The 13,678-nt window shown below is 33.7% G+C and overlaps 1 protein-coding gene across 3 annotated transcripts in view; it reads left to right on the top strand.

Annotated features, from left to right (window-relative positions):
- The first annotated feature begins 4,706 nt into the window (after nt 1–4,706).
- LOC126821648 (interaptin) overlaps nt 4,707–13,678 on the top strand; it is a 121,354-nt gene continuing 112,382 nt past the window's right edge. For 2 of the 3 annotated variants that reach the window (XM_056101014.1, XM_056101017.1), the window contains exons 1-7: nt 4,707–4,805; nt 6,139–6,424; nt 6,899–7,123; nt 7,521–7,787; nt 8,219–8,521; nt 9,377–9,832; nt 10,212–10,271. In XM_056101014.1, coding sequence (XP_055956989.1) covers nt 6,211–6,424; nt 6,899–7,123; nt 7,521–7,787; nt 8,219–8,521; nt 9,377–9,832; nt 10,212–10,271 — 1,525 coding nt within the window. In that variant the 5' untranslated portion in view covers nt 4,707–4,805; nt 6,139–6,210. The remainder of the gene's footprint in view (nt 4,806–6,138; nt 6,425–6,898; nt 7,124–7,520; nt 7,788–8,218; nt 8,522–9,376; nt 9,833–10,211; nt 10,272–13,678) is intronic. The other variant, XM_056101015.1, reaches the window with a different exon arrangement.

The following is a 13,678-nucleotide window of genomic DNA, read 5'->3' as shown; positions in this document are numbered from 1 at the left end:
CGGTCCGAGCTACCCCTATACCCCAAATTTCAGACTCGGAAATGACAACGTGAATGATGGATCAGTCGAACGACAGAGTGAATGACAGGAGTTTTCCAGTCGAATAATAAAGATAATGGCAACTCTGGTCATAGCATATCTGTTTATAATATATTTCATATAAATGTTTATACACGTATTTGAAAAATACATTTAGGTCTACGTGTAATGTTGAATGTATAAATTCGGAAATGTTTTGATCTCTTGAACTGTATTATTTAAAATACACGATTAACGTATTAAATTGTAAATAATGAATCAAGCCAAGACATGTATTAAATGTTTTATTGAATTGGAATAGAAACTGAAAACAGATTAACACCCTGTGTGAGATATTTCATTCAAATATTGTGAAAGGGTTGGTAATAAAATTAAAATTGTCATTGTGTCATTTTAATAACATTGAATCGTCCTATTCTGTTACGTAGTCGTCTCAACATATTGTTGTCATGGGTTACTTCTGCTAAACAACTCAATAGAAACGAGTAAAGTATTATAAACGAAATTATGTCTAAAGAATTGTTCATGACATGTATTGACTGTAAGACACAAAGCGTACAGGATCTAAGTGTGATGTTAAAGGTCAACACGCAAATATTGAAATTGGGTATGTTCGTGGATTGACTTATAGAATGTTGTTAATATTTCCATTTAAATAAATACAAAAAGCAATTCGAAAAATAAACTATAAGTAAAGGAACCATCTCAGTGAATAAAGCTATTAATATGCCGTTAACCCGTGAGGCAAACCGAATGATGTTTTATAGTAAATTAGACGAATAAAACATATAACGTTGCCATGTCGACCCTGATGCCCATGAACACAAATGACGAGTTTAAGACAAACCAATTGCGGAATGGAATTGATTAATGCAATATATATTTTATTATGTATTGACAATACTTTTCTGGTTAGATTTTAGCCTAAACACGACATGTGTGTTGGTGACAATTGTGGCAGTCATATCTGAATGACTCAAAAACTGTTTATATTTCTTTAACTTTTGGTATACCTAAATTCGGGCTATTATTTATGGTAGAAAGATATAATAAAATGACCTAAAGCTTTCAAACATATTTTTAAATATGTTGAGGCACCCTAAATTGAATTTGAAGCACCAGGGATAAATAAATAAAAATAGCTATAATGCATGATTTTATTGTAACTAGTGAACTGATAAATATTGTACAATTTATATAAAGAGTACATTTATGAAAACGTGGTACTTTTCTGATATCTAGTTAAATTAACACTTACCCAGATCTTGGCATAAGCATGACTTAAAATGATCACGGCTAAAACACTTCCGTGCGAATCAAGAATTCTTTATGTAAGAATAGAGCTTTATAAGACCGTAAATGCACCACACATTATGTCTCCATAAGATGGTAGCTATAATCTTTCAATCCAATCCCCTAATTAAGTACACCCCCACCCAATCATAAAAAAATAATAACATAGCAAAACGGTGTTTAATTCTGATCATCTAAATTATCAAACGATATTCGCCGAAGTAGTAACTGAGAAGGGCGTGTTTTAAGATATACATAATGTATCTTACTATTTTTCGCTTATATAATTTGATTTTCAAATACAAACCATTAATACTTATCTTAGCATTAAAACAATCAACCATTTGTGGTTATATTGAAATCTGTAAAAGACGCATTCTTTTTGAATATATTTTTAAAAAATAATAAATGGAAAAAAACATATTATTAACGCTTTTTCAACAAGCAATTGTTATACTCTTAGTGATTTGTAGAGCGTCAAATCACAATGTTATTGTACTGTTTTAAATTGTAGATTTTATTCATTCATGTAAAACATTTATTACAATTTTATAATAAAATGTATAAAACACTGAGTTCGAGATTCAAATCACAAATCCATCCAAGCTAGAATACTGCAAATCCGAATATTTTTGTTTATAAAATATTTACTTTCCATTCAATAAATATTCCAGTCATCTAGTTTTGGATTTGGGGAAATTCATTCTCCTTTTCCCATATATACAGATTGCCGTATTATTTAATAATCAAACCAAACAGCATGTAATCAAAGAACGCTTGTATCCGCCATATGTAATATTGTCACGTGACATTGTTATGTTTTGTTTCGCTCGGGAAGCGTTTATTATACATAATAGAACTCCAGTGTAGTAAGCCATAACTATGAACAATATCATGTCCCAAATAAATAATCTAATTTGTAGATCTGCAATTGGTCACATGATGGTCCGAACATTATTTGTATGGCTCTATTTGTTGACAGCAAATACCGCTAATAATTATCTTGGATAAAATACCTCGTTTAGTAAACGAGGCAATTTTACCCAGCCTCGTTCTGAACAAAATACCTCGTTCCAAAAACAGGGCAATTTAAAAAAAAAAACACGTTTTGGAACTCCAGAGAAACTAGGTATTTTTTTTACCTCGTTACAACGAGGCAAAATCGGGGCAAAAATTTTGACACGTTTTTGCCTCGTTTGGACAGAAATGCCGAACGAGGCATTCTGAGGTTTATAGTGATACACCACTACGGGTTCGGCATCGTCTGAGATGGAGGACTCCATAACCGGAACTGGCACATCGTATCGGGTTTCGGCTGTAAACGATTCTTCTACTTCCATAGGTTCAGTTGTTGGGACCTCCATAACTTCTTCTTGTTGTTCGTCCATATCTTCCGTCTGCTTATTAGATTTAAGGTTGTTTTTTTAAACATAAATTAGATTACAATTCAACTAACACAAAATTGTAAAAAGATTTTTTTCTAGTCTGTGCCCGCGTTTATGTCTACTCTTGGCAAAATCGTTATAATATAAAAAAAATCATGAAACAAGAATCAAAATGGCCGCCAATCGGGTCTCCAACGCCAATCCAACCTCCCAAGATATAATTTCAAAACAGATTCTTACCTGCTGGTTCAAGTCGAACCGTTTCTGCTTTGATCATAATGTGATTCTGTAATGTAAGTATTTGAACAACGTCGTAGCGCCGAACAACTAATGTTAATTAAGCATGATTTCAGAAAAATTGAACAGATTTGATAATAACATGCCGAAATTTTTTTCCTGACCGCGCCATATTATAAACATGAACTTCCGGTTTAAATTGTTGGAGTTTTTTTTAAGGAAACGAAATACTAATATTATACAGAGAAACAATATCGATGCTAAATTACATACATGGTATTATTTTTTTTATATAAATATTCACAAACCTGCGGTCTTGTATTCTATGTGACCATTAGCTTACATTTGTCAAACATATCACTGCTCCAAAATCATTTCAGCACGTTGTTAAATGTTAAATTAATTTTGTGAAATCACTTCATTTAATGTCCGCTTCCACCGAGATGATATCGCAGACAAAATGTAGCCTATAGTACGTTGATTTTATCAACCAATCACATTCAATAACAGTTTTATTTATTTTCTTGTCAACGCATTTGGAGTCAATTGTTAAAATCACACCGGGCATGAGCGCTCAACAGGCCTTTGATCTACCAGTTTATTGGGCCCAACTTTATTTTAACTACAGACATCTTAACACCAATTAGCATTCAAGTCTGTCTGGCTATATTGTCTGAGTAAAAAATACCTTTCTCTTACTTGTGGACCCCCGGATTAAGACTTTGTATGAAGTTCAAATTTAAAAAAAAAAATTTGTTGACGGTACACATACTTGTGTTAATTATATGGAAAAAACACAAGATTTGTGTTAATGCATTAAAAAGAACACAAGTTTGTGTTAATGCAATGCAAAACAACACATAACTTGTGTAGAATAATTTTCACACAAGTACTTGTGTTGAGATCCAACACAAGTTTTTTTTCAGTGTATTCACGTTAAGATAATAACATCAATATTGATTGAAATAGATCACTATTGAATTCTAATTCGTGTTTTTAATTTCTAATGTGATGGATAATATTGAGTTAGAAGTTTGGCCCCCTTTAAACTTTTCCATAAATGACTGCAATACTTTAGGGGATACAATCGCGAACCAAGATATACGTTTACCCTTCGTTTATCTCTGATAAAACTCGCCGGTCATTAATCAGCGTAAAATCGGTTCCAAAGCTCCGCCCCAGTGACTACTGATCAGCAGGATTTGTTAGAATGAAATGCTGCCGATTTCAAAATGGCCGGCGAGTTTTACAGAGATAATGTATCTCTGTGATTGAGATTGTGAGGGATTTTCACAAAAAGCTCTCTTCGTGTCCGTTCCTGTAGGCGATTAGCGGGACCCACAGAAAACGTGCACTTCTGCGCAACATACGAGAATCATTACGCATTTAAAATGACGTGTTATGGGTTTAATTCATTCAGATATCCTCTATTATGATTCGTGTACATTTTATAAACCAGTTTATTTAGGGTCTAACATGGCCTAAATTTCTATTTGGTATTCACTTGCTCGAACCTGTCTTTCTTCTCTTAATGCCTTGTCACAATAATGTAACGAAAGCGGTGTGTATAATATATAATTTCAATTCGTAAATTTGAATTGAAGGGTTCGAAAAGAATAAATTATAAGGGCTATTTATGGGTTGTACAGACATTGTGTATTGTAGCGTTCATATTCTAACAAACACACATTAACTATAAGGGTTGAAACGTAATACTTGGCCTATATTACTGCATAACGCCTTAAATACAACTGTTATTCAACCAGAGGATTAAAGACAAGGTACACAAGTGGATCGGTGTTATACATGTTTAAACGTGTTGTAAAGGTCAGACTTCAACTTATTGGAAAGGTAAGAATTTCCGTTCATTTAATTATTTCTAATGAAAGGGGATTCTTTTCTTACTCCATTGGAACTGGAACCGGATAGACTGGTTTCATAAGAGAAGGGACTTCCAATAAATTGAGACAGTTAAATCGTCCATTTTGAATGTAGAAATTTGTTCAAGTCTATTAGTAATGTAATGTCGATTAGACAGGAAATAAATCATGAAATGATGCATATTTAAGTCTACAATTAATTTGAACAATTTTAATTTATAACCAATTCTGAATGGCGGACATTCGAACAAGGGCTGAAGAGGGGATGGGGCTGGAGTACACTCAGGATTCTAGAGCAAAAAAATAAGGAACGTACCACAATCTCTAGTTTAGACATGTCGGATGAAATTAAAATGCGTGTTGCTGGCGTTCCCGATAAAATTGGTACCAGAGCGGATCCAAGAATGTGATAGATATGTGCCATTTCTGACTTGGTTCCACCTTTCACCCGTACAAAGATTCGTTGACCCTCACATGATGTCAGTAGGGACACCAGATGTACAATTCTATATAAATATTGTACCATTTCAACTGCGCTACAGATTTGGTACCTCTAGGTCTGTTGATTATTTTGTACTTATTCAGATTTATGTTCAAGACAAGAAGAACTTCTTTCCTAAACCGCTCCATGGATGTATTTTACAAATGTCATGTGTCATGGCTAATTCTAACTATATAGTGTTGGTTTTGTACTCCCTGTACTTAGTCCGGAATGTTGTACGGTTTCACTAGGAATTTCATATATACTGACTTCAAGTTTAATAAAACCTATTGTACTTGATAACGATAAGAGGATACTTGTCGAAACGTTGTGACTAGTAATTGATTGTTTCCCGTTCTGTTAGTGTGTATGATTGTGTTTCTAGATAATTTGTTGGCCAATATGACTGGACCATGGTCACATATAGAAATGAAATGAAATGCGGTTTAATGTCCTATTATTCTGTTCCTGACCGGGACCGCTGTTCTGTACCACTGACAAGGGGAGATTATAACAACTTGTGATATATTTGTAAGAATAAAGCTGACGCTCATGGATTGGGGTATCATCAATCATTTAGTGAAGTAGATTACAATTCTACCTTTAACTAAATGATTGGCGACCCATACAAATCGACCAATTCCCAGTTCTTCTGTTCAAATAAAAAAGAACAAGGCTAAGCAATAATTGTGTCTTCTAAGTCTTATCGAGCAATTCGAAATAGTTAAGCATACTCCTCCCCGTGTACTACACCAGTCATTAATAATTACCTTTCAATTTAAACGAATACTATATTAAACTAAAACATAATTTTATTTGTCAGATCCAAGTTGAGATTGCTAGGTACTAACAAAGGGAAGATAACTCGATCCTTGACAGTCATCAGTGAGTCAAAATGTCTTTATTGAGTATATACTGGATATTAAGAGCTGTTGATCATATATTCCTTCTACTGGTTATTTTGTTTCTTACATGGTATTTATATCTATATACAAGAAACACAAACCGTCTTCAGGATGAATCAGATTCAGAAAACCAAACTGTAGATACCGAGACAGATAGTAGTAATGTGAATAGTTCGAGAGATGAAGGAAGTGACGTAATAAACAGTAAGTACATGGATTTACTTACTTGTGCTCCTTAGACCAACAGGTTCGTAACTAGCTCAGAGCAACGAGGGGGGGGGGAGTGTTCTCGGGGGTGCTGTAATATTGACGGACAATGTATATCTATTTTTTCTATGGTCGAAAATTATTTCACGGGGGGGGGGGGGGGCGAAACTTTTTGCATGCCCCCCCCCCCCCGTGTTTCGGGCCTGTAGACCAAACTCCTCATTGGGTCCACCAGTTGAAGACTACATATTGTACAGGGTGGGTCTATACATATTGTACAAGGGGGCCAAACGCCGATCTTATACTTACGCAGGGTAATTAGAGACTCGATTCAAGGAGCAAAGCCACCTTTATTGACAACATACTGTATTAAAAACGCCCATAAACCTCGCCATAAATATTATAGTTGTTGGATTTACCATATTATTGTTTTTAAAAGAATAACCAAAATCTTTAATATTCTCTAATCAGAAAATGACTCTTCTTCTAAACAAGATAAACAATGGCACCAAGAAGTTTTATTTATGATCCAACAAACATTGAAAGATGACACGGATCGTGTGCTGAAAGATATTAAGCAAATAGTTGTACTTATTCACCAACAATTGAAAGATATTGACCAAAGACTTATAAAATTGGAAACAGCTAGTAATCCAAGAAAACAGATTGACTGTCCTGTACCAATTAATGCAACAGGTAGTATTAATCTACGACATTCTGTGAAATCCGTCATCATTTGTATGCCCGGATGTATTTCCTTCAGGATTCTGTATATTACAAATTACGTCATCAATCAGCGGTCCCGTCACACGAGTTGGTATAATTAACATTGGATAACCCGGCCTTCAATCAGTTGGTTTTATTTACGCATTCACAGAAGAGTCAGCCATATAAATGATCATAAACATTGTTCAAATACAAATCGTGCCCGAACAATATCGCCCGAACTAAAGATTGTCTTATATACAGTGTACTCTTTGATACAGGTAAATAAACTCTAGCAATCAAACATTGATGTTAATTTGTTATATTGCCAGAACAATAAATATCAAATTTAGTTTGTTTATATTGCATTATTTATCTGTCTGTCTAGAAAAGGGAATTTCTTCTCAACAAGATGAAAGATGGCATCAAGAACGTGAACGTATGATTCAACAATTCAAAGATGAAAGGGACAACGAAATTGCTAAACTAAAACAACTAATAGAAAGCAAGAAAACCGAGAGCCAATGTGAATCTACTGATAAATTCGAGAAACTCCAAGACAATATTCAAGATATGGACAGAAGAATTATGAAGTTGGAGACTTCAGGTAGTTCAGGAAAACAGACCAAAGATTCTACTTCTATTAAAATACAAGGTAAGACAAGTCAACAGCATAAAAGAATTCAGAATTGTTTGTTCGAACGAGTTGTTCCAACATTTAAACGATGTACATAAAGAAACGATTCCGTTTAAATGACAAAATTTCCTTCTCTACACGTCACTTAGCCCCTTAGAGTTAGTTCGCGTAAAATATACAGTCCGCCGTGATTACGAACAAACGATTCCAAACATTGGCGTATACCGAAAACCTTACTTCCCATCTGGACTAATCTAGAATTTCTAGCTGTATATATATAGCAACAGTACCCACAGCAACAGTACTCACTGGGTCTAAATGGATTTACGTGTTTTATTTGTCATGTTTTTGTAATTACATGGACGTATTCAAAACTTTGTGTTTTGTTCGTCATGTTTTTTTATATCTTCAATTTTAAGACTAATATGGGTTCTTTCTTTGCTTATCAGAAAAACAATTTGGGCAAATGTTAGAAAAGGACTACCACAATATCAGGACCAATTTGATGTACTTAATTGAAAATATACAAGACCCTACACGTCTATGTCTATCGCTGTTTTCATCTGGGGTTTTTGATCGAAATGATGTCGAAAAAATAAAGAGATGTCTACAACATAAAACCTCCCGAGATGCAAGTGAAAAACTTCTTTTCGTTTTACTTGATTCTGGTAGAAACTCTTACCAACCGTTTTTAAAGTGTTTAGCTAAAGTGGGATATAATCAAGTTATTGAAAGGCTTCAACAAACTCAAGGTGAGTTAATAATATCACCATAGTGATTTTAACTGGGTTTGTTTTGAGGTGATGGTGACGTAGCCCTTATGATTCATTTGTTTTATATCAGCAGACGATGCGGTCATTGGTCTGCGCGGCCGGATTTAAATACTTTTTGAGTCATTGGTCAAACTCAGCTCCGGACCCTATGCCAATTGTACGTGACCCATTATGAAATGACCAGTGTACATTACTTTAAACAAGGCAATACACTGGCAGCTTCACAACAAATTAGTTTCAGTCGGCTCCCAGATACACATGGGGTCTAAGCCAATGACCTACTATGTCTATTGGTAAATCTGGTCCTGTCAGTCTGTAAACTAAACGTATTTTCGTTTCTGGCTAATGACAATGTTTAAGGTCCCCATGCGTCATTTTAGCGCTATAGAATCACTACAATATTATAAAAGCGGTATCTCTGATTCCGTTCAGTAGGGTCTGTTGAAAGATATATGTAAGTGTTATCGATCTATGCTATTCACAATACAAGGACGCAACCATTTGGTTGTGAGCGAAAAATTATTGATATGCCTTTTTCAAATCCGATAGAATCCAAGTCAGGATATTATCTAACGTTTGTATTTTGATTTTGTTTTCTTAATTAAATGTTAAATAATCAATATTGATACTCACTTGGTATGGATTATTGAGAAAATTGATATTTTAGCAAAAATATAAATAGGCACCAGGACTGTAAACAAAAAAAATGAGATTTGAGAAATGGGTTTGAATCTTCCTATACTCGTAGAATATTTTAATGGAAACAGAAACACGTTTAACCAAAGCAATTAAGCTTTTAAATTGTTGACAAAATCTACATTCTGTGTGTTTCAGGAGAGTCAAACAATCAACACTGCGAGGAACTAAGATTAATAGAAGAACGGGAAGCACTAATGGAATGGGTGAACGAAAAGGAAAAGGGTCTTCGGAAAGCAGTAAAAGAAAAGGAGCACGATCTCCAGATGTTACAGAGAAAAAATGAAAGCATTAATATGGAGCTAGATGAACTAAGAAAAAAGATGGCCAAGATGGAGAACGAACAACAGAGGGAGAAAGACGAGAAGTTACAAGAAATAAGTCGTCTAAGAGAAAGGGAAGGTGAACTTCTAAAGAACCACGAAGAAATAAGAGAAAACCAACAAAGAATCCTCAACCAGATAAAGAATTTGGAGTCACGTGTGGAAGATTTAAAAACAGCAACAATCAGTAGAGAAAATGAATTGCCTAACCTACAGTCTGATATTACAAATCTTGTCACGTTACTGCAAAAAACTGCGACGGCAGAAGGCGGTAATTGTTTTATATTATGAATTTAGTCTTCTCAAAAATAATGTACACCATGTTGCCAAAACTCCAAAACAATATTAAAGATAGCGATTACACCTCGTGATTTAATACGATTAGTTTGAAATAGCGATTACATAATATATGACTAGTTTTTATCTATTTTGTTAATCACAAGGTCCACCTCATCCACCTCCAGCTGCTAATTTGGGGCAAATTCGTTTAAGATCCAAGAACACTTTCCATGCTCAATTTGGGATACTGCCCAATTTCTTGTGTTCGGCAATTCTGTAGAAAGCAGATGTGCGCTGATATCCCAGCAATGAGTTAAACAAAATAATATATATTTTTTTTTTGTTTCATTTTATTTTTAAATATTTTATAGAAAGTACCACCCTTGAACACGGAGAAAATCTGGATGAAGATGAAAATATTGAAACGTTGGGTAAGTTAAATATCATCAACAAACTTTTCTGAAACTGTTGATTGTAAAGGTACGGATTATAAATAAGATTTTAATGTATAGTCAAGGGGACATACCATATCAAAATATCTTCACGATGCATCGGTCTACTAAATGGTGGATTTTGTTTGGTTAATTACAAATTGATAAATTCATTCCTAGGATATAACCAATGGCAAAGTTCTTGAGATCTTGCGGATATAAATAAACTTCATCACACCAAGTCTCTCTTGAGAGACTGACAAAGATTGTTTTGTGTAGCTCTCGTATTGGTCATACTCTTTTTACCACATTTTCAGACCCTCCATCAGAATTTGAGCAATATCAAGTTCTGTTGACAGTTAATAATATTGTAATTCGTATCTCAAGAACGCAAGATAAAATTATTACCGTTGCAAGTCATTACATTATTTATTTGTTCAACCGGCACTACATGGAAACTTGTTAAAAGAGCCAAACTTTTATTATAGATATTATTTGCATATTATATATAACCTATATTGCCATTTTAATTATTTATATACATAAAGGACTCTTATTTATTTAGTTAGGGTTTCACACTGCGTAGCTTGTGTGAAACACTATTGTTTTTGTTAAAATTATTCTTATTATTAGGGTTTCACACTGCGAAGCTTGTGTGAAACACTATTGTTTTTGTTAAAATTATTATTCTTATTAGGGTTTCACACTGCGAAGCTTGTGTGAAACACTATTGTTTTTGTTAAAATTATTAGGGTTTCACACTGCGAAGCTTGTGTGAAACACTATTGTTTTTGTTAAAATTATTATTAGGGTTTCACACTGCGAAGCTTGTGTGAAACACTATTGTTTTTGTTAAAATTATTATTCTTATTAGGGTTTCACACTGCGTAGCTTGTGTGAAACACTATTGTTTTTGTTAAAATTATTATTAGGGTTTCACACTGCGAAGCTTGTGTGAAACACTATTGTTTTTGTTAAAATTATTATTCTTATTAGGGTTTCACACTGCGAAGCTTGTGTGAAACACTATTGTTTTTGTTAAAATTATTATTAGGGTTTCACACTGCGAAGCTTGTGTGAAACACTATTGTTTTTGTTAAAATTATTATTAGGGTTTCACACTGCGAAGCTTGTGTGAAACACTATTGTTTTTGTTAAAATTATTATTCTTATTATTATTATTCTTCTTTTGTTTTGAGTAGATCTCAGCAACTGATTGTCGGATCGTTACGATTTCTTCGGTTTTATCGGAAAAGTGGGTGTGACTTAGAGGATAAAGCTATTTTGAACGTTCTGCGACAATGCGAAATGTCCGAAATCACCGAAGCTATCGTTTTTAGAAATATTGCAGTAATTTTAACAATAATCATTGGATTTTAACTTTCGATGCATTTTGGCATAGCCGGAGACGGGGCACATAGCTACGCTACTTTTGATTTTTGATTTTCGGCAAATCTTCGCAGATATTAGGCGCTAAATTTAGAAAATTTAAATTTTTACAAAAAATTTTTTTATTTATGAATATTTTTTAATCGTGTTTTACACAAATATAACGAGTCCTCTGACTTGGGCAAAAATGTGAAAATTTTTTGTCTCGGTAATTTTCCTTGGCCCCCATTGGCTAATTCAGTTTTTCAGTCCTAGATTAATTATTTATTGTTCGATTTGTATAAAACAAAGTTCATATGCCCCGTTGTCTCAATTGTCATTTTTTTTGTTACCAATAGTGTTATCTGTTGGCACCGGAAGTGGCGTAAATTGACAAAAAACTACAATTTTGACAGTTAGGTACCATTTTTCGAAAGCAAATATTATTTTTTTCAAATCTGGTATAACTGAAATTATGCGCCCTTTAAAGGCGCACAAAATGTTGGGACCATTTTTTTTAATTTCGATTCCGTTTTCGGGCTATTTCGATTAAAAGGTGAAAAAAGGTGTAAAATTAAGCTATTTACAACCCATCCAGCGTTTTCATATTTTAAAATATTACTTCGTAACTTTCATAAACTCGTAGCAATAATCTATACGGAGAGAATGTATGTGAAAATTAATTTGTAATATGCGCAGTTGCCGAGAAATGGGCAATTTTGCATGAGTCACTTTTTACGCTAGTTTGCCTGTAAAAGAGTCAATTATTATTCGATTTTCATAAAAGTGACACCATTTGATGTGTAATGTCAATTTTAACTAGGTCAAACCAATTTAACATTTTCAATATCACCGGAAATGACGTAATTTGGGCAAAAATTGTATTTATAGCCTTCGAAACCAGTAATTTATTCAAATGAGTCATATTTGTTATTTGTTTAAAATTTTGATATTTGATTCAAATCAACTAATACAATAAACCCTTACGATCATATAAATATCACAAAATGGTTTCTAACTTGTTCAGTTGCGGAGAAATAGGCAATTTTCAACAGGTCACTTTTTAAGGTTTTTTTGTCAATAAAAGTGTCAATTATTATTCGATTTTCATGAAATTTTCACTGTGTGATACATAATGCCATTTACGATATCATACAAGTAATTTAAGATTTTCATTATCACCGGAAGTAACGTCATTTTGGCAAAAACTGTATTTTTAGCCTTCAAAACAGATATTTTATTCAAATGAATCAGATTTGTAATGTTTTTAAAATTATGATATTTGATTCCAATCAACAAATAGAATGAACTCATTCGATCATACAGATACCTCAAAATGGTTTCTAACTTGTACGGTTGCAGAGAAATAGGCGATTTTCTACAAGTCATTTTTCAAGGTTTTTGGTCTATAAAGGTGGCAATTATTATAGGATTTACATAAAATTTTCAACATGTGATGATGCTATTTCTGATTTCATAAACCAATTTAACATTTTCATTATCACCGGAAGTAATGTAATTTTGACAGGATCACTGACATGTAGCAAATGAATTGATTGCTGGATTTGGTTGTTTCTGCGTCCATTTTATTTCATGTGTGCAATGCTTATGTGGAAACCTGTTTAACGGTTTCATTGGTACCGGAAGTGACATAAGTTCAAGGGTAACGTGGCACCGGTGAAACCCGTCATTACTGCTTCGCAGTTCTAGTTCTTATTATTATTATTATTCTTCTTTTGTTTTGAGTAGATCTCAGCAACTACTTGTCGCATCGTTACGATTTCTTCGGTTTTACTGGGAAAGTGGGTGTGACTTAGAGGATAAAGCTATTTTGAACGTTCTGCGGCAATGCGAAATGTCCGAAATCACCAAAGTTATCGTTTTTACAAATATTGCGGTAATTTTAACAATAATCATGGGATTTTAACTTTCGATACATTTTGGCATAGCTGGAGACAGGGCACATAGCTGCGCTACTTTTGATTTTTGATTTTCGGCAAATCTTCGCAGATATTAGGCGCTAAATTTAGAAAATTTAA

Source organism: Patella vulgata, chromosome 5 (assembly GCF_932274485.2).
Source record: "Patella vulgata chromosome 5, xgPatVulg1.2, whole genome shotgun sequence".
Classification (NCBI taxonomy): domain Eukaryota; kingdom Metazoa; phylum Mollusca; class Gastropoda; family Patellidae; genus Patella; species Patella vulgata.
The sequence above is the reverse complement of the archived record's forward strand: the minus strand, read 5'-3'. Positions and strand labels throughout refer to the sequence as shown.